A 27,601-nucleotide genomic window follows, 5' to 3' on the forward strand; every position below is an offset into this window, starting at 1 on the left:
AGCGTTATATATATACATTTCCAATTAAATGTTGATTTAAATAAAAGACATCAATAATTTAAATAGTTTTTTTTTTTTTTTTTTTTTTTTTTTTGTTTTAAAAACAATCTAAAAATGTCATTATTCTAATATTTGCTGGGATAAAATGAGGCCTAAAATTATAAGAAAAATGCACAACCTCTTTCTACGAAAACTTGAAATGCATTAGTGGTAAAAAAAATGGCATGTAAAAAATTCTGAGATTTATCAAATCTCCAATTGTGCATCTGATTCTCCTAAATATACAGGGCATTCCGCCGCATTTAACAAAGAGCAGCCATTGCCGTTTGAAGTTATTGTAATTATTTAAAAATTTTTTTTTTTTTTTTTTTTTTTGTATTAAAAACAATAATCATCAAATAATAAACACAAAATTCTCAATAAATACTTGAAAAGACAGAAAACATTTATTTTAAATTTACTATACCACAAATTGAAAATATTTCAAAAAACAAAAAAAAAAAAAAAAAAAAAAAAAAAATAAAAATTTACTATTTTAAATCAAAGTAAAAAAAAAAAAAAAAAAAAAAAAAAAAAAAAAAAAAAAAAAAACATCAATAAAATTTTGATATTTTTTCTTTAATTATTTCCGTGACACCTGTATCTTAAAAAACATTCTTAAATCAGTAGCTCTAATAGTCTCCTCAACGAACGCCAAACAACAATCTCCATGTCGTATGTGGTAACCCTGTATAATAATAATAAATAATTATCGTAACCCTGTATAATAATAATAATAGTCCTACTAGCGTTTCTAGCCGAGTCGAAAAAAGGACATCCTTGTCTTGTACCTATATTAACTTCTATTGTATTATACCTTATTTTAATAAGTATACAAAATATACCTATATAAAAAAAATATATTAATACATAAATTAAATGCATGGGAGTCTTTTTTATCAAAATTTAGTAGAAGAACTTAATATGTCATGAAGCAGGAATGAGGATTTATTTTTTTAACTAAAAAAAAAAAAAAAATTTTTCAAAAATATTATTTTCTTTGGCAATTTGAAAAATCATATAACTAATAAATAATGCTAGTCGCAAATTAAATATTTTAAGAAATAAAGGTTTCTACTATTAAGATCGTTTTGTAGCTTAATTTGTGGCACGTAAAAAAGGAATATTTATTTCAGTGTGTTTATTTATACCTCGTTTGAAATTGATTACAGTACAATTTCAACTAGGTCTGGTTTGGAAATGTCCGAAAATATCCGAATGGTTTACTATGTTTTCCGATGAACGTAGGGTTGCCAGGTTACCACGATTTTCGCAAGAATCCCGGATTTATGTAAGTTGACCCGGATTCCGAAAAATCCTTATACTATCTCGAAAAGCGTCAATTAAATTATAAAATGAAATGTTATAAGTTCACAAAGTAAGAAATATATGCTTATGCTTAATTCCATCACATTTGTCTAATAATAATAATAATAATAGCCCCGCGTATAGCGTTTAACGCCTTGGGCGTAGCAAGGTACAGCTTGCCAAACTAGAGCCGTTCGGTATAAGGAAGGTAAAGTGGCTAGCACTACAAGCTTCAACCGCCTATTATTACCTCAGGATTATGAATCCCAAGTACTCATTTAAGGCTGAGTCTATCTAGGTACCCAAACTATTTTATTTTAATAAAAAATAGTCGGCTGATGAAATGCGGGGTGTAGGATTCGAACCCACTACGTTGAGACTGGTAGACGAGAGCCTATACCTCTACGCCACTGGGCACCCATGACCATTTTTCTATGTAGCTTTATTCGTTTATATCGAATTATTTGCCTTCTTTCACTTTTTCTATTTCTAGCTTTATTCCTATGGCGGTATCGTGAATTATTTACCTTTAATTAATCTTATTTTGGTAATTATATATACACGGTGACGGCAGAAAGACCGTGAAGCAGTAAGTGCTTGTTAATTTGGCACCGCTCGAACGTTGAGAGCTGCGCGATGTTGCTTGAGCACATTGACGAGCGTTACTGAGCTGCACTGCGCGGTGCACCAAATCGACTTGCTTGAATTTGGAGCGGCGTCGCACAGTGATCTGGCTGGGTCAGAAAGCGGTCAAAATTCATTTTGGTCATAATAAAGAGATTTTAAGAATACGAAAAAAATACGTTTTTTTTATTATTGAATTTCAAAAATCCTTTTTTTCCAAAAAACTCAGGTTTTTGATTGCATCTTGGTGAACATCCTAAAGCGCAACTTTGCCCCAATTTAATCATGTTCGTATCTATTACGATTACCGAGATACCAATGCTCGTACCTCGAATTTGTAGCACCCTGTATGTTCAACTTAAGATATAAGTTAAAACGATTCGAGGTAAAAATATAATTTTCACCAGCAAATCCCGTAAAAAATGCTTGGTTCCTTAATAACACATCGGACAACATTCGTTATACAGAGTTTATCTCTGTTGTCCTCATGGGCGGGTTATGACGGGTAAATATATAATTTAGATGTACTGAGTAAGCCTTGGGGTATGATACTTACATACTAGCTAGCCGGACTAAGGTGGACTTTAAAAGATAAATTTTGTGAAACTAGCAAGAACATGTTTTAAATTAACATTTTATTAAAACAATTTTGCGTAAAATAAAAAAAGCTCTTACCATTTTTTTTTGGTACTGCTTAAAAGCCCAGTACTTACCCTTTACATAGATGTCCTTAGTTTCTTCCACGAACAATTTTTGCCTTAGTTATAATTTGTTTTACTTTTTTTCTTTAGGCTTATGGTGATTACGATCCAAAATTATACTAAATGAACCCTCTGTAACTTAAAAAAAAATAATTTAGGAATTCATGATAATTTTGATACATTTCAATTACAAAGATGAGATGAAAGTTTGTAAACTGCTTCCATATGCTTGGCTTCGATTTCCTAGTATTCGCGGGTGTCAACTGCTTAATCTCCTGGCGAATATTTTCTTTGCTTTCATGACCGAAGCAAAACATTTTTTTTAAACCATGCCGCTTGACAGCTTCAAAACTGAAATGGTTTTTAGGTTTAAATGTTACTTAGTTGTCATAGTAGCTAAAAAAATAATTTACGCATTATAAGTGAATTCCAAAAAAAATAATTTAGGAATTCACTTATAATGCGTCATATATCTGGGGTCATTTAAGTGTTTAATTAGTATCGGTTAAGGAAGATACCAGGATGTCGGATTTGACCACTTATGACCCAGCCTAAGATCACTGTGCGTCGCTGCTACTGTTCGTTCTTTTATTCTATTTTAATGGTTGTAGTTGTGTCAAAGAAGAAGTAGCGTACAATACTTGCCACGAATAATGACATCGCCTATGACTAAAATAATGAACGAAATAATGATTACAAGTTTAAGTTAGAGCTGTTAAAATTCTCCATAAAGAAAAACTATTTTTATCCATTTCCAAGAGTAATCCATTTTAGGCGCAAAATTCCTATAAACAAATGCATCTTGACCAATAATAATTGTCTTGTAATGGCTAAGAAACAACTGCAAATCACCGCTCGTTCAATGTGAAAACCACAACGCCAGAGACGGCATCGCTCTACGCCATACGCGCAAAGCTCACGGTCCAACCGATGCCAATATGAACGTGCACTAAGGTTTGGCAATCGTAAGGCTCAGCAGATAGATGGTCTCTTTGTTCTTGCTCCGCGGCAGAAAAACCATCACGGGCTTTTTGCCGAGGGGCAAGGGCAAAGAGATCACCTACCTGTAAAGACCTAAGCCTACCTAAGAAGGAGGGCCATGGTCAGGTCCTCACAATAGGAATTGATCTCAAATCCAAGGAGGCAGTAGAGAGAGAGAGAAAGAAAGAGAGAGGGATATATCCTCTATTATGGATTTGGGACAACAGCAGTGTCAGGTCTAAGAAGAGACGAAGTTAAAGATATGGAGAAAATGGAGACAGATCCTCCAGCCTCCACCTCACGAGTATTTTAGCAGATAATACTTCTAGAGATAAGCTTCTCTACTGCGAAGGTCATGAAGGGCCAAACCTCAACCGTGGAAGGCTGTATGCCCTCGGAGGAGGTAGATGTCCACTCCCCGTAGGAAAAATATCTATTGTCAGAGAATGATGGGGAAATACCTTATCACCCCTACAACAATAAATTCCTCATGTATAATAAGTTATAGGCTGTATGATGAGCTGTAGCTCAAGAAACGGGGACACAATAGATCTTTAAGTTCGCGGTGATTAACCCTCCTAATACTGTATATCCCCGTATGTGTAGTGTATGTCCCCGGATGTGTAAATAGATTCCTTATTCTGGCGGAGCCTTTTGATGCATGACAGGAAAGAATGTATTACTGTTTTAAAGCGCGTACTTTAATACTTCATTCCTTACAGAGGGACAGCGAAGCATTCCGCTACGATTAATGGGAGCATGTTTGTGTCTGGCAAAAATGCCTACAGAGTTTCCTCCAGCAATGATTTTTTTTTCAACAGTACATGCAGATATTTCTTTTTGTAATTGCATACATGGTCAAGGCGGGCTCTTTTGTAAGCACATTTGTGCAATTCGACAGAAATTGGGAATTGTGTTGAAGACAGCTCCGACTCTTACCTTGAAAATATTTTGCTAAAATAGCCCTCGGCAATGATGTTTCCACGAACTTCTTTGATAGTATGAACATAAATGACATTGAAGAAAAAGAGAATAAACAAGAGAAATTGCAACCCGGCGAAAATGGAGAAATAGCATACCTATTCATCAATCATAATTATTTATCAATCATACCTATTCATCAATCGAGTACTCGAGTTTCAAGCGATTTCAATAATCGAGTACTCGATTATTGAATCGAGCGAAATATCGCTCGTATCTAAAAATACGGGTTTTCGCCCGTCGCTTGTTGCTTGTCCTCGTAACGCCAAGCATTAAGTTGCTTTCGGTGATGAATGGTAAGTAGTAAGAGACGAGCGATTCGCTTAATCGCTTGCTTGATTTAGTTTATTTCAAGGCATTGTCGATGTAGGTCGTAAAATTTTCACTCAGATACGCAACGGATAACGTCGTATAAATTTCCTACCTGCAATGTATGTAAAATATTCGCTCGGCTTTTTATAGAGTATGTCACATTAAAATGGGATTTCAATTTATTTCATTCTGTGACCGCTTTCGTTCGTCGCTCGTAACTCGTCACTTGCATCGCTCGTTCATAATCGAGCGATGTCGGTTATTTCAAGAATCGAGTACTCGAGCGAAATGTTCCACCTACATCAATTTCTAGAAAAAATATCGATCTGGACCTATGTTAAGGTAAGTGTCCATTTGAGAGTAATTCGTGTGAGTGAATTCGTTAGTCACAGTGTCCATTTGAGAGCGATTTAAAGAATTTTTGCTCTTGGCTAGATAACTAAAAACTCTCCAAATGCTTACTCTCACACATATCTGTCAGGAGGGTATCCATTTGAGTTTTGTGTTTCATCAACTGCCTTTCTTTGTGTATTAACGTGTTTTGTGTTTTTTTTAATCAATTTAGTTATTCCCTCATATAAAACATATATACAACACATAAATAATGCACAGCATATACCTGTTGGTACCAGATCCTGGCCAGATGGTATCGAAGGCATTCTTTTCTTAATTATTTCTGTCGTCGATTTCTGGATTTAGTGTATGGTTCTATTTAATATTAACCATTTGATCCCCTTTTTGAATTGTATAAATTTCATTTTTTTTACCTCCTCTACTAAATTATTGAATGTTTGAATTGTTTTAGTTGTTAGTCTTTGTGTTAATATCTTATTTTTTACTTTATGGCATCTAATATGTGACTTTCTCCTTGTTTGGTAATTGTGAACTTCCTTGTTTGTATTTAATTTAATATATAGCAAGCTATTAAAAAGTATTAATTGTTTTATATCTAGTTCTTGCGCTGTATCAAATAATATGTGTGTTGGTGTTCTTTTGTGTAATTTATATATTAATTTTAAAATTTTATTTTGTTGACGTTGCAATGCGTTGAAATTATTTTCGGTCGTATTTCTCCATATAAAAATTAAATAGTTCATCCTTGAGGTAAACAGTGCGTGATATGAAGGTTTTCTCATGTTATTTGGTATCAATTTTTGAATTTTTATTAAAGCTGCAATTGTGCGTATATTTTCATTTTTCAGCTTTACTACATGAGCATCCCATTTCAAATTATTTTGTATTTTTAACCCTAAATAGTTGATTGTTGATGTTTCTCGTAGAATATGGTTTTGTAGTTTTATTTGTAAGTTTAATTTTTTGTTTTGTGGTTTTAAATATCATATATTCTGTTTTTAGCTCGTTTATGGTTAGGATATTATTGTAGCACCATGTTTGCACTTTTTGCAGGTCTTTGTTGATGTTTGTTTCAAGGATGTTCTGATCTGTTCCTGTATATACTAAACATGTATCATCGGCATATCCATATATGACGCCATTTAATGCTAGTTCGCGGAGATCGTTTGTATAAAGGATATACAGGAGAGGTGGTAGATTTCCTCCTCGCGGTATCTCATATGGCGCCATGGTAGTTTTACTTTCAATATTTCCCATGCAAATTTTTTGTAGTCGATTTTTTAAATAGCTTTCCGTTAGTTCTAGTATGTGTTGATTCAGTTTGTATTTTTGTAATTTTTCATTTAATTTGTTTATGTGAAGTGTGAAAGAAACATAGAAGTGCAGATAGTTAATCCGATGGTATCCCACAAAACTGAATTTTCCTCGTATATACTTATCAAAGTATCGTCTTTTGACCACTCTTTGCGAGTAGCTGCCATTTTAAATTAATATTTCTCTGCTAGAACTATCACAATACGAAACGTAATCGTATTTCAGAAGTAACTATCCGCTATTAAAAATAATATGTATACACTTGAGAGCAAATTGTTGCGAGTAAACTATTGATAGTAAAATAAATATTCTCCGATAGGTAGTCGCAGACGTGTATCGAAATGCGAGAATTTTTCTCGCGCGAGTAATACTCTCAAATGAACACTTACCTTTACGGGCAAAAAGAGTTCAAGCAGGCAGACCTTCAAAGCGTGAGTCAATTTCGAAGAAAAAAAAACGAAGATGTCTACAAGCGATAAAACCATTGTTGTTTCCTAAATAATTGTGCTTTCTTACTTGTTTTTGTTCTTTACTAGTCTATGAGAAGTCAGTTGGTAAAAATAATAATCTAATTAAAAATTTGACCTTTATTTGATAAATTCATAGAAAAAGCAAAATCTGGATAGTATGTTTCCAAATGTACTTCTTAGTGTTCTTTTAATATTTAATACTGTAAGCATTAACTATTGTACCTTATTAATATCCCAGTATTTCCTTACGGCTGTTTCATTTGCATTGCTTACTACGGCATCACAGGCAACCTCTGCTGTAGCGCAGTAAAGAATCTCTTCATATAAAGAGCGCTAGCATAGTTGGTTTGTTTACTGTGTTACAGCGGCGAACTCAGCTGTACCGTAGTAAGGAATCTATTTACGCTTCACGAATTGTCTTTACAAGTGGAAAAACTTTTTTATTATTGATATTTTGGGCAAAACGCATTCTTTGTATATTTTTGGTGGTTTTAAAATGGTTATCCCCGTTTATACTTTTCCAAATCTCCAAAAAAAAATTAGAATATGGTTGAATTTTAAGTCTTAAAAATCAAAACCCGTTTCTATGGTAATATGAAAATTCAATCTTATTTTCGTGTTTTTTTTATTTTCTTTATAACGGTATGGAAATTTGTAAAGGTATAAACGGGATTAACTATTTTAGAACAAGCAAAATTATGAAGAATGCATTTCTCTCAAAATGTCAATAATAAAAAATGTTTTCCTCTTGTAAAGGCAATCCTGGAACATACTGTATATACAGGGTGAGTCTTAAATAAGTGCAAATATTTTAGAGGTAGTATAGTAGTAGTATAGTCAGGGCCGGCGGAAGGGCCGAGCAATCCGGGCGGCCGCCCGGGGCGCCGGAAACGAGAGGCGCCACGACAGTAAATAAAATATTTAAAAACCGTAATCTAAACAAATAGTAACGAATATCCAGTTCAATAATTAATCGGTACTGTCAATTTCCACATTAACACATTAGCTATTACCATACCACATAGGGAAGAATATCTGACTAAACATTATAAACGCTATACTATATCCTAGATGTATCCTATTATAGTTTATTGAAATTATGCTCAAAAAAATCCTTAGCAAGAAAGCTTTGGGATAGTTTTGATTTCTTCTATTCTATATGATTTTTGAGTGCTCTATCCGAAACTGGGATTTGCGAATTCATTTTCGTGAAAAAATATTAAACAAAATTAAATAAAAAAATATAAATTGGATTTGTTGGTGGCATTTTTATAACTGAAAAGCTAACAACTTTTTGTAAATAATCCTTCTTTCTATAATTTGCGTTTTTATAAATTTCTAAACAATCTGTTTTGGGTCAAGAACCAGCAAAATTAACAGTTTTAGACTGACCGCTCAAAATTTTCTACTATCCACACCCTTTATTTGTTATTAATGGCTGATATGCCCTAAAGTTATATGCGGCAAATATTCATTCGCAAGAAACTGAAGAGGATTCCGATATCCTTATTATCAAAAAAAAATTATAAGTTTGCCTCATTAATTAAATTAACTTATTAATAGTAGTGGGAAAGATATCAATTTTTTGGTGGTTTTGATTGTTCCGGATTTAATATGTAGTAATACACTGAAAATGGTAGCAAAATCGTAGAATTTTCTCATTAGAGGAATCACACAAAGAAAAATTTCTTACAAAGAAATGCATCTCAAACATTGACTGATCCTCATTTTGCAGCCGACAAAACTGTCTGATCGTAATACTGATTCTGCACTAAATATGTAATTGTTTGTGAAAAAGAAAGGAAAATTTTCTTAAATTCTTAATAATAAAATATAATAAAAAATAATGCAACTGTTTTTTTATCTAAAAAAAATAAAAAATTTATAGGAGTGAGTCACTTTCGAGACCGGTGTAGAAAAAATAACAATCGCAGGGTAAGATTGAACGAAGAGAAGAATTTTGAAGTATCTTTAAGTGAAAATTTATTGTGAAAGTAGCATAAATATGCTTAATTTGTAGTTAAAGTATAGGAGTGAAGGAAAAAGAGAGTTATAATAACTGTTAAGGAGGGGGGGGGCGCCAGATAGGGTACTCGCCCGGTCTAAATATTTCCTTCCGCCGGCCCTGAGTATAGTATGTTTCAACCCTAACAAACAATTAAAAAACTACTTTTTAATTCAAACTATTGCAACCCTAAACACGACTATGAGGTTTTATTTCGTGAAAAAAAAAATTGAAAATTTGCAATTATTGTTGAAAACAGTTTTTTTAATTTTTAGTTAAAAAACACAATTTCTTGATAATATGGCAACATAGGTAGATTGAATTTACAAGAAAGAAAACTCAGAAAAGATCCAATGGTTCTTAAAATGTAAGCAAAAATTCATTTTTTTATGTTTTACAGAAAAAGAACTCGGTAATTTTGGACTTATTTGAGAAACGGTAAAGAGAATATGTGTTTCTTTTATGGAGGTCTACCAGCCCTGAAAATATTTACACTTATTTAAGACTCACCCTGTGTAACTACCTTCGCTTATGTTATTTGTGCTTGTGTCAATAAACCATGATTTGTTTTAATTTAGTTTTCACACACTAGTCCCACAAATAGGAAGAAGGTGCTGGGCTGGTGATCTATATTTTTTAGAGCGTCGCCATTTTTTTTAGTTCTCGCATTTTTTTTGCTCACCCAGAATTCAGCTATAACAATCTGGCAACCCTAGATGAACGTAACCACAAACAAACAAAAAACCTATTTATAGCGCTATAAAATTGACGTGCCCCAACATCATTTGCATTTATAAGGGTAGGCAGTGTGCGATTTCGACGCAGATTTACGCCTTTTTCCAAAGTTTGATTTTTCATTCACGCTCAGATTGAATATATTTACTGCAGTACTATAAATATAGACCGCGATCACCTACGTCATTCGTTCCATGACCAGAGTTTTTTCGTGAAGATAGTTGCGTACCGATAAGGTAATTAGACTTTTTTTAATAGGTATTACATTATGTAAATTTGATGTAACGATCTTGTAATAAACTTTAATAAAAACTTGCATATAATTTACGAACAAATATGTTGTACAAAAATAACCTTATGAAAAAACGGTGCTTATATACTTGTTGGCTGATTTAATTTGAGACGTAACCACATAAAACAGATATTAACGTTCAGTTTTATGGCAATATGTTTCCCGGAAGTACAATTCCGATTTTTATGTCAATTCTTAAAATTAATTATATTTTATCATAAGCCATAAAAGGAATATATATATATATATATATATATATATATATATATATATATATATATATATATATATTATCATATATATATAAATAGGAATATATATATATATATATATATATATATATATATATATATATATATATATATATATATATATATATATAAACAGTTTTCAGTTTTTCATTAAAATGCGATTAATGAATTTACTATATGTATACCCTTAGCTAGCCATTAAAAAAAATAATCCTAGCAAATATATAAACGAGCTGTGTAAGAAGAAAACAAATACTACAAGACTGGAGTAGCGCCAAAATAATTCTAATTCATAAGAAAAGCAGCAAAGAAGACATCAGAAACTATTGACCAATAGGCTTACTACCGGTAGCATACAAAATATTCTCTACCGAAGCTTTGTGTAATTGAATTGTATTGTTTCAATATGAAGCAAGTCGATATCTAATGTTATTAATCGCTGAATATGGGTTAATGGGTATTGGTCAAATGTGTCCTACAATGGGGAATTTTTATGCTCGACAGTTTATGTCCAATGTCAACTTTTTTTTGTTTCTTCATGTAAAACAGTACCTAATTCATTAATTTTTTAATTTATTAAATTATATATTATATTATATAAATTATTATTAATTTTGATGATTATTCTAAAATACCAAATACTAATTAATATATTCAAAAATATATACAAATCAGTTAAAGAAAAATATAATTTCTTTTTAACTGGTTATAAAAATAAATGAAGACTCTTTAAATTATTTAAAATCGCTTGAAAAAGAACTTAGACAAATATTTCCTTAATTACTACATAAATACATACCAAGAACTGCAGTCTTTTATAATTTTTGATAATAAATTATTTTTTTTATACAGTATGTCCCTGGATTGCCTTTAAAAGAGCAACCACTCTTTTATTGTTGATATTTCGAAAAAAATTCGTTATCCATAAACATTTTTGCTTGTTTTAAAATGGTTAATCCCGTTTATACTTTTCCAAATTTCCATACCTTTTTAGAAAAAAATAAAAAAACAGTAAAATATAGTCCTAAAAATCAAAACGGATTTCTTTGATAGATATAGATAGTATTAAAAATCGTCATATTGTTTGCCGTTTCAAAATGTTAAAGAAGCACAAAATTTATTTAGTACAGTGCTACGGAAAGGGTGATAATAGTTATCAGAAATGTGATAATTTAACAACAACAAAAAAGATAACTTTACTCAAAATTAATAATAACCATCTATCAAAGAATAAACTCCAAATTATATTATCATAGAAACGCGTTTAGATTTTTAGAACTTAGGAAAATTAAGTCATATTTTCATTTTTTTTTAATTATCTCTGAAACGGTATGGAAATTTAGGAAATTATAAGCGGGATTAACCATTTTGGAACAAGCAACAATTTTTATAAGGAATGCATTTTTTTCAAAATTTCAGTAATAAAAAAATTAATCCTCTTGTAAAAAAATCCGAGGACATTCTGTATATTAAAAATATTTTTTGTGAACAATTTTATAACTGAATCTATTTGTTATGACATTTTATGGGCAAAGTACAGATATATTAGATTTTATATTATTTTAACTGGGGGAACCGTACAAAATGTCTTCATAATATACCAAAATAATATATCTAACAAATGAAAATATATTATATTAATACGATAACGAGCTTCTGCTACATAAATTATTTAGAATAGCAGATATTTGTGTATATCAATTTAATAAATTTCAGCGTTAGAAAGTTAAATTAGAATGTAATTACAAATATATTTTTTTTTAAATTTGAATAACTCCTTTCCTAAACCTATTACTTCAATTATTTATTTTTACTCTGCATGACTTTACTAATAATATTTAAATTGCTTATTAAAACAGAATATTTCTTTTTCATATTTAAAAGGTTCATTATTAGATACTTATAACAATAGTTTGTAATTTTGTCTAGGAAAATATTCCAACAACAATAACTAAATATTCAAGTTTAACAAACTTTTTTGCAATAAAAATAGTAATTTGTTAAAACGACTCAATTTATTTTGTTTATTATTCTAAATTCAAACATTACAATATGATCTAGACAATTTTACTATATTTTTATAACTTTGCAAACAAATCACTTTTGATAATAGCTTATTTTGACAAAATCAAGCCAAATTTACTGACAACTATATACTGGGACAGCACAACAAGGAATTTGTTTAATACGAAGTTACATCACCTTTCGCCTTAACAACTGCCCGAACTCTTAATGGCATTGTATTTACCAAAGATTGGCACATTTGAGGAGAAAAATTATCCCAAATTTCCTGCAGTTTTGTCCGCAAATCAAAAATTGTTCGTTGAGGGTGGTTTCTTAAATATTGCTTCATTTTATGCCACACAGTTTCTACAACATTGAGGTCCGGACTACGTGAAGGATAGGATAGAACTTTTATATTATTATTACCGAACCAATTTTTAGTTGATCTTGCTGAACGGCACGATGCTCCATCTTGTTGGAAAATATAGTCTTCGTTTGGAAACAATTCTTGAGCACTAGGCAAAAGTGAGGTCTCAAGAATATGTTGATAATTTTGGGCGTTAACAGTGCCATCTATAAAATTTTATTTGCCCAAACCTCTTGCTGACATGCAACCCCAAACCATAATCTCCTCCTCTCGGAAATTTAACAACCCTCTTTAAGCAATCTTTATGAAAGTCTTCTGCTTTATTTCATATTATTCGTTTTCGATGATCTCCAACGCAAACATCAAATTTAGACTCATCGCTAAATATGACCTTATTCCAATCATTTTGTGTCCACGATAATTTGGAGTTTGCTCAAGTGTAGCGATTTTTCTTTTGAATTTCTGTCAGTAGCGGTTTTTCTTTGGCCTAAATATGAATATGTATCAATAATCTTCAGGTAATTGATTATCCACACAAAATAAAGTTTACCTTGTAAAACCCCAGACCGCATTTGTGGATATATTTTCGGCAACATTATCTTGATATATTTAAACCAGTTACAGTATTCCATTTAACTATTACTTCGCGAAGAGTACTTCTTCTTGCAGACTTGCAAATTTTTACTAAATTTCGTAAATCTCTCTGAGATACAACTCTTGGCCTTCCCGAAATTTTACCTCTAACGTCTACGTTGGCAGATTCGCCGTATTTTTTTATTGTATTAAAGACCGTGGTTTTTGGAATACTTCAGAAATCATCAGAAATTTTTTGAATTGTTTTTCCCGTACTGTATTGACGAATGATAATTTCGCGTAGTTTTTCATTTGTATCTTTTCCACGGACCATTACTTTGGATTAAATTAACAAAATTGAAAATTAAAAAAATTAAAATTTCTTACAGTAAATCTCACTACTCAAAGTATCGAGTCACTTACAAGCTGTCAATGCTGAAGTAAACAGTTTGCGACATTTGTGACGTTTATGGCAAAGCCGCCTATGATGATATTAATTATTTAAAAATACTTGTCCCAACATTTAGTTGTCAGCAAATTTGTCCTTTTATGAACAAAATCCGCTACTGTAAATATGGATTGATTTACAAATTCATAAAAATATTGTCAAGTTGTTTAGGATATATGGTTATGTTTATATTTAAAAAATTAAACATATATTTTTCAGTCATTTTGGAAAACTAGGGCAATAATTCCATAATATGACCTTGTCCCAACATATAGTTGTTAGGGCTCGTAGTCCACTTAAATCTTAATTATTTTTTACAATCTAAGTTATAGTAAAAAACTCGGTAAAAAATTGTCATAATCTTGTAAGGTGTGATTACCATTTTCTATTTTAAAAGATGCAATGAAAAAAGTAATAGAAAAACTGATACATATATTTCACATCAATTAAACGTTTAGTAATCAAGGGTGCGATTTTTTAATTCATTGTTGCCAACCATGGACATATTCGGCGCTGTGATGACTAACCGGAATTTAAATTTCACACTGGGGATTCAGGTGATAACTCCGCTGTAAAAAATGTCAAGTTGCCTCATTTATTTATTTCCTGGCATTGTCATTCGTTTTAACACTTTAGTTTTGTATTACGAGTTTTTGGTTTAAATAAATAGTGTTGTGATACTTTAAGCTTGAAAATGTTTAATAGCAGACCTTGCAGTCAAACATTGTTCTTTTTAGAACCTCTTTGAGTGCGAAGTGGTACAAGATAGCTCAATAGCCAATGCAAAAAAACTCATCGCAAACTTATTAGAATATTTTTGAACGGGAAGGCGGTAGTAATGTCCCTTTATGTCCCTTAAGTGCTGTTAAGGAGGCGAGTTTTGTTGATGTAAATAATAATTGTTTATATAATTATAATTAATTTATTTTTATTCTAATATATTTTGATTAAAAGAAAATATATAAAAGTGGGCAAGGATGCGCCGATCAAGCTTAATCACGTGACTAAAAGTTTATTTGGTATGAACTGTATATTTATATTATTCCCGTATTAATATTTTGTTTAATAACATAAGACTAAAATAATTAGAAATACGAAAATGTGCTGCACAAATTATGTGCAGTAGGAGTGGATATTTGTTTATAGCATATTAATAAATTTTAATTTCATAGCTTAGATTGTAATTACATATGACTACTCTATGAAATTAGAATACCTCATTTTCTAAACACATTATTTTTATTATTTATTTTTACTCAATTTTATTTAGATTTTACTAATAAAATTTTAATGTCTAATCTAAACAGAATAAAAAATTTATAAAAATTACTAACACAAAAAAAAACATGTTTCAATAAACAGAAATATTATTAGAAAGATATAATTTACCTTTTTGTCCCTGGCATATAGGACTCTTTGAGATTCGTCGTTCTTAAGGGGCCTTATTCTGACAGCAACCATCAAACGTTCCTCTGCAGACTTTACAGGAGGTCGAGAAGTATCACTTCCGGAGCTTGAAGGTGTTTCCGGTGTCATACTTAAATTTCACTTAAAACGTCTTTAAATATATATTTATTTCGTTTAAAACTGTCCCAAAAAAATACGATTATAAAAAACGTTTGCTATATTTCCATGAAAAAGTTTGTAGTATATTCACTTTGCTTTCCCAACGTGCTTTCGATCGTGAAAGTAAATAAAGACATACTCCCTATTGTGGTCGTTCGAAGTTAACAGCAAAAACTGAACTGAATAAGGGGTTAAAGTAGTTTTGGTTATAGCGGCGAAGGACAACCTGTTCGTGTAGAGGCCTGCGCTATTGGGTAAATGTAAAACAAAAGTGCCGCTGGTGATTTATTTCTTATGATTGAAATTGATTTTTAGGAATTATAGTATAGTAAAATATTCAAACAGCATTTTTTTTAATATTTTATATATCACAATATCATAGCAATAATCGTATACAGATCCCTTCAAAATATTATAATACGTTTTTTATTTAAAAAATCACTGAGATCTTTTATAATAAATTAAAATTCTCAGTAAATTTATTGAAATAATTAAATTTAATTATTTAATGTGTGTATTGGTCGAGCTTTATAGACGAGCTTAAGACCTACGCTAAACGCTAAAAATAAAAATAATTCTGATAGTAAAGTATTAAATATTTGTTTTTTGAATCACCAGAATTATTTAATGTTTTACTACCAGAATATAAACAAAAATAAAATAAAAAAACTCTTTGCCCTGTCCCGGATCGAACTCTGAATCCTCGGTTCGTAGTCGGAAACTCTACGCACTGCGCTATGGAGACATGTTCGATTTATATTCAATACTGGAATTTATAGGACTAAATTGTTCCGCTGTGCAGTAATGAACGCAACGGGTATCGGCAGCCAGACGGGCCGCATGCTGTTCCAGGGAGTATAGTAAAACATATATCAAAGAGCCAGCTTTCTTAAAATAGTTTCTCGAAAACGTCGCTAGCTCTTAGACTATAGGTTTCTGAAACACATCGCTGTATAGAATAAAAAATATTATAAAACCGATTTTAGTTCATTTAGTAACTCTGGTTATGTGGTTGTAAGACACTCAATAATTTTTTTTGTTGACCTTGTCTACTATTTTTTAAGGATAAAAATGTATGGAATACTGTGATGAACATTAAAAGTTCATTACTAGAGAGTATACGTTCTTCTCCTTCACTTGAAGAGAATGTAATAAAAGTTTTTCTAAATATGCATACTAGAAGAATTATTTTGAAAATTCTTTTATTTTTATATTTTTTAAATATATTTTTATATTTAAAATTCAAACAGATACGTTTATAGTCGTATTCCGGACCCGTGTGGACTCGGCCCAACCTGACTAATATGCCCCGCCCCCATTTGAGAGCGAGTGGAATAATCTGGAGAAACAGAGAACGGCGGCCAAACGTAAACAGAAAATTCGAGTAAAGCTTGATTTTCATGCATCCATTGTCCGACGATACGATGATACAATATTAATTTTATTGACTGATTTTAGTTAACCGTTTCTAACCAATCAAAGTCTTTAAATTCAACCAATAAAATTAATATCGTATCATCATATCGTCGGATAACGGATGCATGAAAATCAAGCTTAAGATCTCAACTGTCTGTTTTTCTCATACATAAACCGACGCCTGGGACCTGAGGAACACACAAAACAAACAGCTTCGGTTGACGCGTACATTTACAGCACTAAATTCAAAATAAATTCTTTTAGATAAATAATTGTAAATAAGTTATAAATGGTTCTTTAAGTAGTTTTATCGTTATTGTTTTGTTACTTAGTGTTAAATAAATTGAGTTTAAATAAATTAGACTTTCTATTCACCCGAAACCGACGAAAAATGTAATAATAGCTTTGTTTTTTTACCTAAATTTAGTTCATTTTTAAATTGGTTTTATTACTTTTTAACCTGTTACATTTTTTGTATATTTTATTTTTGTAACTTCAAAATTAAAGATTGTAAAGGAGCAAAAACTCCACTAACTGGACTGGCATATACTTGCCATGTCGTTTGAGCAATTCCAACAAGTAATTTTTTGTCACTTGTCGCGGCGCATGAGCAAAAAAATGTTGTTTACAAATATAGTATACTTGCCAAGTACGCAAATATTGACGTACTTGCCAAGTACACAAGTCGTGAGAATCCGTCTTTACATATAACAACTATATACACACATGGCAAAAATTATTGGATATAACGATATTTTTATTTTATTTTGGACCTAATATGATTATTTTTATATTTTTGGACATATTGGCTTATTACACGACTAACTAATATAAAATTAAAAATCTAAGTGCAACTAGGCAGTTATTATAATTTTGTTCCATAATGAGTGAAAATCAACAAAAACAAATTTCATTTTAAACAGAAAATATTGAAAACAATATTAATTATTTCTCACAACTAATAGTCTGTATTGCCTTCTCGAGTGGCATGCTCTCAATTAAGTTGTCCAGAAGATGTTAAGGAATGGCTTCCCATGTTTCGCGCGCAGCAATTTTCAATTCATTTAAGGTACGGGGGGTTACATTCTTTTGAGGCAATATGGCGTTTTAGCATGTCCCAAGCATGCTCGATCACATTCATATCTGGAGACATCGGTGACCACCACAGTTTTCTTATACCCTCCTCCTCACAAAATTCGCGAACCGCTAAAGTGCGATGGGGAGGAGCATTATCGTCCATTCATCCCCCATTGCCCCTTGAAATGGACGCACAATAGGCTCTAAAATATGAGGTACCTGTCATTGTGCCATCAATAAAAACAAGAGGAGTTCTAGCCCCGTGCATTATACCTGCCCATACCATAATGCTTACCATACCCCCTTGAAACGGGACACGGGGTTGAGTTGCATTCAAGCGTGCTCGTCTTCCAGATGCTCTCCAGACCAAAATTCGTCGCGAGTCTGACACTAGGCCTATTCTTGTTTCATCACTAAACATGACGAAATTCTAATTAGGTCCATTTGCTCTCATCTCCCCATTGTAGTCGCGTAATTTTGTGCTGTAAATTAAGCTTCGGAACACGTATAAGCCTCCTTAAATGTAATCTTCTGTCATGGAGTCTTCTTACTATAGTCTTTCTTGAAATATTTACGCCTTCAAGGCGAGCTAACTCATTTTTACTAGAAAGCAGGGGATTGCGTCGTGCAATTAGGGATATCTGACGGTCTTGCACAGCAGTAGTAACTCTCTTTCTACCGCTTCCAGGCCGGTCTGTAACCTCGTTTGTCTCCCTGATTATTTTTTAATGTTCGCGAAACATCGCTGTGGTTAACTCCTACAATTTCAGCTATTGCAACTTGCCGGTCGCCCTGTTGAGACAGTGTTACTTTCTGACTCTATTAAACTGTGAAATAATGTTTCTAGGCATGGTCAAAACAGTGGTCAAATTTGTTCTGAAACCCAAGAGACCACACAAATCGAAATGTGCAAGAATTTGTAATAATATTGGGTCTGAACGATAAACATTGTTTACCATATCCATTTTAACAAAAAAATGTTTATTACAGATTATCAAAGTTATATATATGCAATAATTTTGACCATGTGTTTATATTTGGTCCAGTTTTGAACAAGAACAGCGGCTCGACGTTGCCAAGTGCAAATTATTTTATTTGGAGTAACAGCTATTTACTTTAATACACTCCTAAAAAATGGTAAATATAATCATTTTTAAACAATTTGAATAAAAACAATGGCATTAAAAACAACAGCCAAATTATAATTTCAAAAATGTGTTTATCAAATAAAATAATTGTCATAATCTTGTAAGGTATGATTTACATTTCTATTTTTTTTTATTTACCGTCAGGTAATGAAAAAAGTAATAAAAATTTGAGACGTATCTTGGTATTATTTATGTGTTAATAATATTTTATTTAGTAAAGAATAAGTTATACAAAAATTAACTAAAGAATACTTAATAATATATAACTAATGCATCTACTGGATATCAAATAGAAAAGCCTGTTACTTACATAATCCTTGAGTTTCCATAACAACTCCTGTTCGATAAAATTCAAATGAGCATATTAAAGGAATAATTTATTTTTTCGGTCTTAGCTTCAATGTATATTTGTCAAAATTTTCCTAAGAACACAACAAAGGAAAGGGTAATGATACCACACATGAATAAAATCAGGTAATTTTCCATTTGAATAGAACTCTAAACTAATAGTCAGAAATATTACTAATATGTTTTTTACACTTTTATAGCAGATTTCGGCTGACAGTCTTTTAGATCAAAATATTTCAAAAATAATAGAGACTTGGGTAATTATAAGAAACAAAGTTAACAGAATAAATTATCCAACGGTCTTTTTTTACTTCTTAATTTTGTATACCATCCTGGACACTTTATCTGCGTAGCCTTTATTTTATTGCATACGACAGAGATAAATATAAATGACCGGTTGACAGACAGAGAGACAAAATAAAAAGCGGCATACAGTGTTGCCGGCTTTTACGTGTGTAGGATAACGTGTGTAGGCTGGTGTAAAATGGCTGTAAAATAGAGTAAAAAGTATAAAAGAATTAAATAGTAGAAAAAAGAGGCTTCAGGAATTAATTGTTTATTCGTTAGTTTAGTTTAGTTAATAATTAATTGTTAATTGTATGTCATAATAATTATGACATACATACACTGCTTAATTAATAAGCAGTTTTGTATGGCACTATTAGCATATTTTGCATATTTTTGTTCATTTTGGAAGAAAATGGATCTTCCTTCAATCAAGCAGCAAGTTCCTTTTTCACAAAAAAAGTTATATTTATATTTTGTTATATTTACCTGGGCTGGTATATAGTAAATACTTATAATAAAAATCAAACTTGAGGAAATATCATATTATATTATTATATAGATATGAATAGTAAATATTTTTTATCAATTAGAATAATAAAACGTGTCTCCAAAAAAGTCCTATGGGTATTTCGTCACTGCAAGAAAATCTACAAAATACAATAGTTATTTCTTGTAAACAATGCTGCGTTAATCTAACGGAGACTAATTGTGAGCAGTGGTCTACTAATAAAGAAATTTGCCTAAAATACAAATAAAAATGCTTAACGTTTCGGAAAGTATATCTCTTTCCGTCGTCGGAAGCAAAAAAACACAAAGAATAAAGAAAAAACTATTTAAATCTCTAAATGCAACTATTCGAGAACACTTTAGTTTTTTTAAAAGAGATACGTTTACAAAAACCGTTAACGTCCTATTAAAATGACATTGTATCAAGTTAAACTTCAAAATTGACAATTACTACCTGATAACAATAATTACTTAATAAGGTAAAACCAAAAAGCCTCAAACTTTCTGTATGGTTATAGTTAATTTCTTTTTAATTTTTATGTATGTTATGTTCTTTAAAATCAAAGAAGCGATTGCCATACATTACTAACATCTACAGATGTTAGTAATAAGGATGAGCAATACATTTATTTTTATTAGATTGTATTAAAAAACCTCTTATATTTTTCTATTAACTTTTGACAAAACCCGTTTTTTCTACCGTATATTAAGTATTAAATAAATAAACCTTTTTTGACGATATATCCTAAATAAAAAAAATGTTAGGTGTATTAAATAAAAAAAAATCGTAAACTCAAAAATGTTATTTTATTAGTACCGTATGATCGAGAAAAAACGGCGTCAAAGGCGGCTGGGGAATGACTATCGATGCTATTTTTGACGAGATAGAACTCTAGACGTCAGTTACTGAGAACTGACATAAAATTTGTCAAAAATTAATACCTTATATAGAAAAACCAGAAAAGAATAGAAAGTTTCCAGATACACATATTTATTTCCAAAAAATTGTTTTTTCAAATGTTTCGATCTGCACCAGTTCTACTCAATAAAAAATCGATATTAAATCATCCTTAATGCAGTAAACGCCTTTAAAAATAAAGAAGAGCAAGACCAGTAAGACTCTAACCTAACTAAATCTCGTCGTCCGACAAGCCTCCGACCGAGACATTTCGACAACATTTTTGATTATTGTATTGTTAAAATGTACGGATTAGCCTTTATTATTGTTTCATACACACTAGACCGTTCAGATTTACTAATATTGCATTGATTATAGCTGTAAATAAAAATGTGTGTTTAATACCAGTAAATAATCCGTTAGTGATGGAAGAAGTATCGTGTTTATCGACAAAATTAATTGTAGGCTTTTAAATTTTGCCTAATATGGTCATATTTTGCAATATTCAACTCATAATTGTTGATACTTCTGGTGGATGATGTTCAATTTATACATATATAAAATATAAACAAACCAAATTGAAGTACTAGAAGCAATAAGGTGAGATAGTTATTTTTACGAATCCCTTTATTATTACTTCTTTACTTATAGAGTATCTGTTTCTGTGTATGCCTAAGTTTCTGTTTTCCAAGAAGCATATTAATTAAATGAACAAAACTGTGTCCAAGAAATAATCTATTGCATAGAGAATTTAATGAAAACAAAATTGGTGATGCTGTGTTCAAGTAAAGTTCCATGCAGGAATCAATGGTTATTGCTAAAATATTTTATTGGTGTATTGTCAATTTTATTTACTTATATATTACGTTATTTAATCTCAATAATTTTAGGCTCCTAAGTCATTTATTTACATACTTAACTTTTAACGTAACTACTGGTAGATTGTAGGAAATAATATACACATTGGAACAATTTAAGTAAATAAATGAATTAATATAATACATACATCAAGAAGTAATGTATAATTTTACAAAAAGCTGTATTAATCACTTTCGAAAATCATAATTGTTTTTTTTAGTAAGTCGCAGACAAATATTTTAGGTTTGTTATTAAATTAAATGATAATGTAATAAGTACAGATTTAGACTCTTGAACCAGGCATAGTATATTAATTAGTAGGGTTCACAGTAAAACATATTTTGTAATACCATTCGAAAGAAAATAAATACCTATATTATACTGTTTATAAAGTGAGTTTCATTGTAACATAACTTAAGAAAACAATTAATATGCATATGTCAATCATAAGAAAAGAATCTATTAATTTAATGAACTATACCCATAGTACTCGGCAAACAGTAAACCAAACCAAAGAAACTAAGACTTACAGTGTTAGATCATGTAGTATATAAATATTTTAATTTTATCATTTAATAAATAAATACAATATAAAATTTAAAATGCCAATTTTTTATTTTAAAACAAGTGATTTATATATGTATAAACAATGTACAATTATTTATTATTTAATTTATTGGCCACAGCTTCCGGGATTATAAGGCTAATATTTTGCTGCCTATAGTGCCTATATCTCAAAAAAGAATAATTAAGATTAATTAATAATTAAGTATCCCTGTATTTTTAAATGTTGAATCTTATGGACTGTAAAAACTGCTGATGATATTTCTACTTTCACTGACCGAAGATGCAGAAACCAAAATTCAAAAACAAATTGTACAAACATTTTAAGGTTTTCCTTAAATCCTCTATACAATAGACTATTTCTTGGACATAGTTTTGTTCATTTAATTTGTTTCTTAGAGGTTATACACAGCTGTAGATATTCTATAAGTAAAAAGTAATAATACAGATTCGAAAAATATCCCACCTTACCGTTTCTAGTACTTCAATTTAGTGTGTTTATATTTTATACATGTATAAAATTGAACATCATCCACCAGAAGTATCAACAATTATGAGTTGAATATTACAAAATATGACCATATTAAGCAAAATTTAAAGGCCTACAATTAACCTTGTTGATAAACACAATACTTCTTCCATGTATAGTAATGAACACACATAACTGGTTTACAGCTACAGTTTTACTAAATCTGAAGGGTCTAGTGTGTATTAGACAATTACAAAAGGATAATCCATACATTTTAACAGTAGAATAATCTGATTTTTGTTAACGAGTTATCGAAATGCCTGGAACTGGGACGGGCGATTGTTAGGTTAGAGCCTTTTTGATTTTTCTCTTCTTTACTTTTAAAGACGCATTTAGTATTAATTACGATTTACTGGATTTACCTAATATAGATTTTTTATTAATTAAAACTGGTATAGTTCAAATTATCAGAAAAAAATATTTTTTGGATATAGATTTCTGTATCCGGAAACTTACTATTGTCTTCTAGATTTTCTACATTTAGTATTCATTTTAATTAAAATTTAATTTTTTTGAAGATCTTTAAAGTGAAAAGAAGAAGAATTTTAATTAACTAAAAAAATCAAAATAAAGTTAATTAACTTTGAGCAGAGTTCGACCTCGTCAAAAATAGCATCGATAGTCATTCCCCAGCCGCCTTTGACGCCGTTTTTTCTCGATCATACGGTACTAATAGCAAAATTGTATATATACATAAGCGTGATAATGTTAACATAGTAATCAATTATTCAGTAACATTTATCGTGTTTTAAGTGGTAGTCGAAATACCAGTTTGGTCATTGACTTACGTATGTATTAACTTGATATTATCATTTTATAAGATTTTTTTGGAATGCCCAGTAATAAAAAATTAAAAACTAGCTTAGTTGTAATAAAAAAATATAGTAAAATTAATGTTAGTCATTTCTTAATAATGTAATAAATAATTACAAATTAATAGTAATAGAAACTTCTTTTTGTTTTACTAAACGAAAAAAAAATAAAATATTGAATATGTTATTTTCTTGAAAGACATTTTATTACTTTTCACTCTTTTGACGTAATTGTTGAGCTTTAATCGGCTATACATAAGAATAGATAACACTAATTACACAATTAGTTCCATCAAACCGTAAAAAGAAAGTTATTTCTTTATTAATAATAAATATACATCTTTACTGTAATAATCCCAATATAAAAAAAACGTAACAATTTTCTAAAATATAAATAAAAAATGTTAAGAGAAATTATAAAGTAGGAAATTGCGGCTTGCAAATAAACACAAGATCAAGAATTGACTTTCAAGTAAAAATATCATACCCAAGCCTACATTTTTAAAAATAATAATATAGACAAATAACGTTTAATTCTTGTATAAATATAGAGGTTTGCAATGTATTAAATGCTTTTTAAAAGTACGCGTATGACCCGAAACTAAATTTCCTAGTGTAATTTTGATATTTAGAAGGTTTATTAATAGATACTCCTAACAATAGTTGCAATTTTATATAAAATATTTTAAAAAAATAGTATTGTATTCATATTCCGGTATGTCAGCAACAATAATGAAACATTCAGTTATACCATTTAAGTATAACAAATTACTGCATAAATCATTTAGATCATAAATACTTTTTTTTAAATTCATTATCAAAATAAGTGTCTCACTTACAGTAAAATCTAAAATGAAAAGGCATTAAAGATGTGCCAAATTATAATCTCAAAAAATGTTATATCAAATAATAAAATTTCATAATCTTGTAAAGTATGATTGACATTTTCTATTTTTATGAAGAAAATCCATTGTTATTCTATATTTTATGTACAGTGGCATAGAGGAAAGTAATCAAATATGGAATAATATCACTAGTATGGAATACCGCCATTTCTCAGAAACAAATACCAAATACGCCTAATCGCAAAAGACAGTCTTCTTAAACTCCTTCCATCATTATACTCAAGTGCAGGTTTTACCTTGTCAGTAAAACAGGTGGCCACGGTCAGAGTGTTTTCTTTCAGAGCTCTGATAAAAGTTTTTAAAGTACTTAGAAATAAGTATTTCGTAATATACGTGATTGCAAATTATATTGTATATTATTATTAGTGTTTTAATTACATGTTTGTGTAAATGATTTAGAGGTCTCTTTGTGGCTGAATGTGTTTAGTAAAAAATCTGATATAAGTACGTTTGTATTAGTTTAAAATTTCCGAATATGTGGGCTCTAAATGTGAAATAGGAAATGTCCAATGAATTCAGACAATTAAGAAAAAATAAATTTTGACACAAATAGTGAGCCCACTGTCATAATAGAACAGAAAGCCTCAAGACTCAGAAGATGCAGAGTGAATATAGTGTAATGGGTCTATTTTCCTAGACACATGAATCCAATAATTCATGCGCGGGTTCTGGATACATTGTTATTGCGTACTTAACTTAAGTAAACTTAAGTTTCTTTAAATATGACCAAAGTTTCTGAAGTATTGTCGCGACCTAGCTGTGGGTTGTTTGCTAGGATCGCCTATACCAGGTTATCTCCTATAATCAAAACAACTATTAGGAAAAAATCTTTGAATAAGAAGACTAAGGAAGGAGCATAATGCTATCCATGTATTCATGCATGGTGGGCGGAAAAGCCACCATAAAAGCTCTCTAGGGTGGGGATCCTTGACAGTTCTGTTTGATGATTCATTTGACACATTTGAATTTGATTTGAAATTTTGTGGATTTGTCAGTCTTTACGGAGCTTATTTTATGTTATTTATTATTTATTCTACTACTGATAGTTGTATAAAGGTAGTAAATCTAGTTGGAAATCGTGGCAGAACTTAAATTAACAGTGACACTATCGCGATTTATCGAAAAAGACTCTAAAATAGTTGGTTGTGTAGCGTGCTGTAGATCTCGGCAAAAATTGAGTGAAATAATGGAACAACTTTTCGCTAGTAAGTGACTATATAATATACATACGTGTAGTAAACCGATCATTTATGAAATTCACTTAAATTAACTAAATTATATATTTTTCTTGCATTTTAGCTTTTATTTATTACTTGTCAAAGAGTCAAAAATTTAGATACGTTAATTTGACTTACCTGCTTCAGTAGCGTATCGGATGTTTGTGTTAATAAATACTTATTATAACTTATCTATTTTTATTAGAATTATATATTTTTATAACAATTTTAATAACTACCAACATTTATTCACAACGTAAAATAAAACAACAAATTATTGAGTCTACCCCACGTCTACCCTACATCATAGTTTTACATTTTTTAAATAAAATTAGAACGACACTGATAAACCGGAATTTAAGTCGGCCATATTTGAGGCCCATCGCGGTGTACCTAAGATTTTTGATATGCTCCTTCCTTAGTCTTCTTATTCAAAGGAAAAAATGCATTTACTTAGCATAAGATATACAATGGTTTAGGAAATGTAAAAACAATTCTTGGAAATTCGAAGACTACACAGAGTACAGGGTATGCTGAAAGGAGTATTTACATATATAGCATCTTCCTTAGCTGACGCGGTGACTTCCGTCTTCACAATTGACTTGACTATCTACGACTACTGATGAATAACTGCTGTTAACTCTGCAGCTAACTGAACATTGGACTGATTGTGCAACTAACTGCTCTCTTCAGCATACTCTTTTTATATTTCCTATCCCTTGTGGTCATCGCTGGTTACGTCGTTAAATAGTTTTCCATCAAATTACATTCACCCGGTTATGACCATGACCAAATCGAACTTCGGTAGCCTGCGTTTGATTATCGACCGAGATTGTTGTATTTTAATTTTTAATGTTATTTAAAAACATATCTGGGTCGATGTCATGCAGGTAACCAATCTCATGGGCCTACATCAAATTGGTTTACTAGAATTATATTTTACATAATTTTTCCCAATTTGATGTAAACTCGAGTTGGCATTTATTTAAGTCTTGACAATATTTCATAAAATTAATTATTATTCATTGATTTATAGTAGTCTCGAGAGTATTCCATATTTGGGTACCTATTCCAGAATTAGGTACCTTTTATTTATGTTGATCTTGTTTTTGATAAAATTTTATACTTTGAATTATTATATTTAACAGGAAAACCAGTTATTAAGTTATGTACAACTGTATCACTGATAATAACTAAGAATAATTTTCTTTGATTTCCAATACATTTTTTTATACAGGGTCCGGCAATAGTGTATCGGGCATCTATAGCTCCTATAATAAAAAAGTTAGAAATTTTGTTTAAGTGCAAACCTAAAATATGTATTAGGATGTAATCCAGAAAAATATTTTAAATTTTACAGGATGGCTTTAAAAAATGTGAGTGGATCGGGATGATTCTATTTAAATGAAACACCTTGTATGTTATTCCATTTTTGGTGTCCACCAATCACTTTACATAATCCTAAGATATTATTAAATATGTTTTGATAGTTTCAAAGATATTAATAGATTACTAAAAAAATACATATTTTTACCCTTTTTTAAAAGAAAATATTAAAAATACAAGAAATGTCACGAAATCAAAACTATATTAGGTATTTACTATAGTGGGTCTGTACTTACTTTGCTACAAATATCGTAACCTTATACAGGGTGGGCCACTGAAAACTTACAATGAAGTAAAGAACTTACAATGGCTATAATTTTTAT

General features: G+C 30.4%; 1 protein-coding gene across 1 annotated transcript in view; it reads right to left on the minus strand.

The window, feature by feature from the left end:
• Window positions 1-15,456, minus strand: part of LOC115881809 (kinesin-like protein KIF19) — a 77,982-nt gene extending 62,526 nt beyond the window's left edge. Inside the window, exon 1 of the mRNA XM_030899480.1 lies at window positions 15,149-15,456. Within this exon, the coding sequence (XP_030755340.1) occupies window positions 15,149-15,295 (147 nt within the window). The 5' untranslated portion in view covers window positions 15,296-15,456. The remainder of the gene's footprint in view (window positions 1-15,148) is intronic.
• Window positions 15,457-27,601: the final 12,145 nt, after the last annotated feature.

Source organism: Sitophilus oryzae, unplaced genomic scaffold (genome assembly GCF_002938485.1).
Source record: "Sitophilus oryzae breed Bouriz unplaced genomic scaffold, Soryzae_2.0 scaffold_1740_pilon_pilon, whole genome shotgun sequence".
NCBI classification, from domain to species: domain Eukaryota; kingdom Metazoa; phylum Arthropoda; class Insecta; order Coleoptera; family Curculionidae; genus Sitophilus; species Sitophilus oryzae.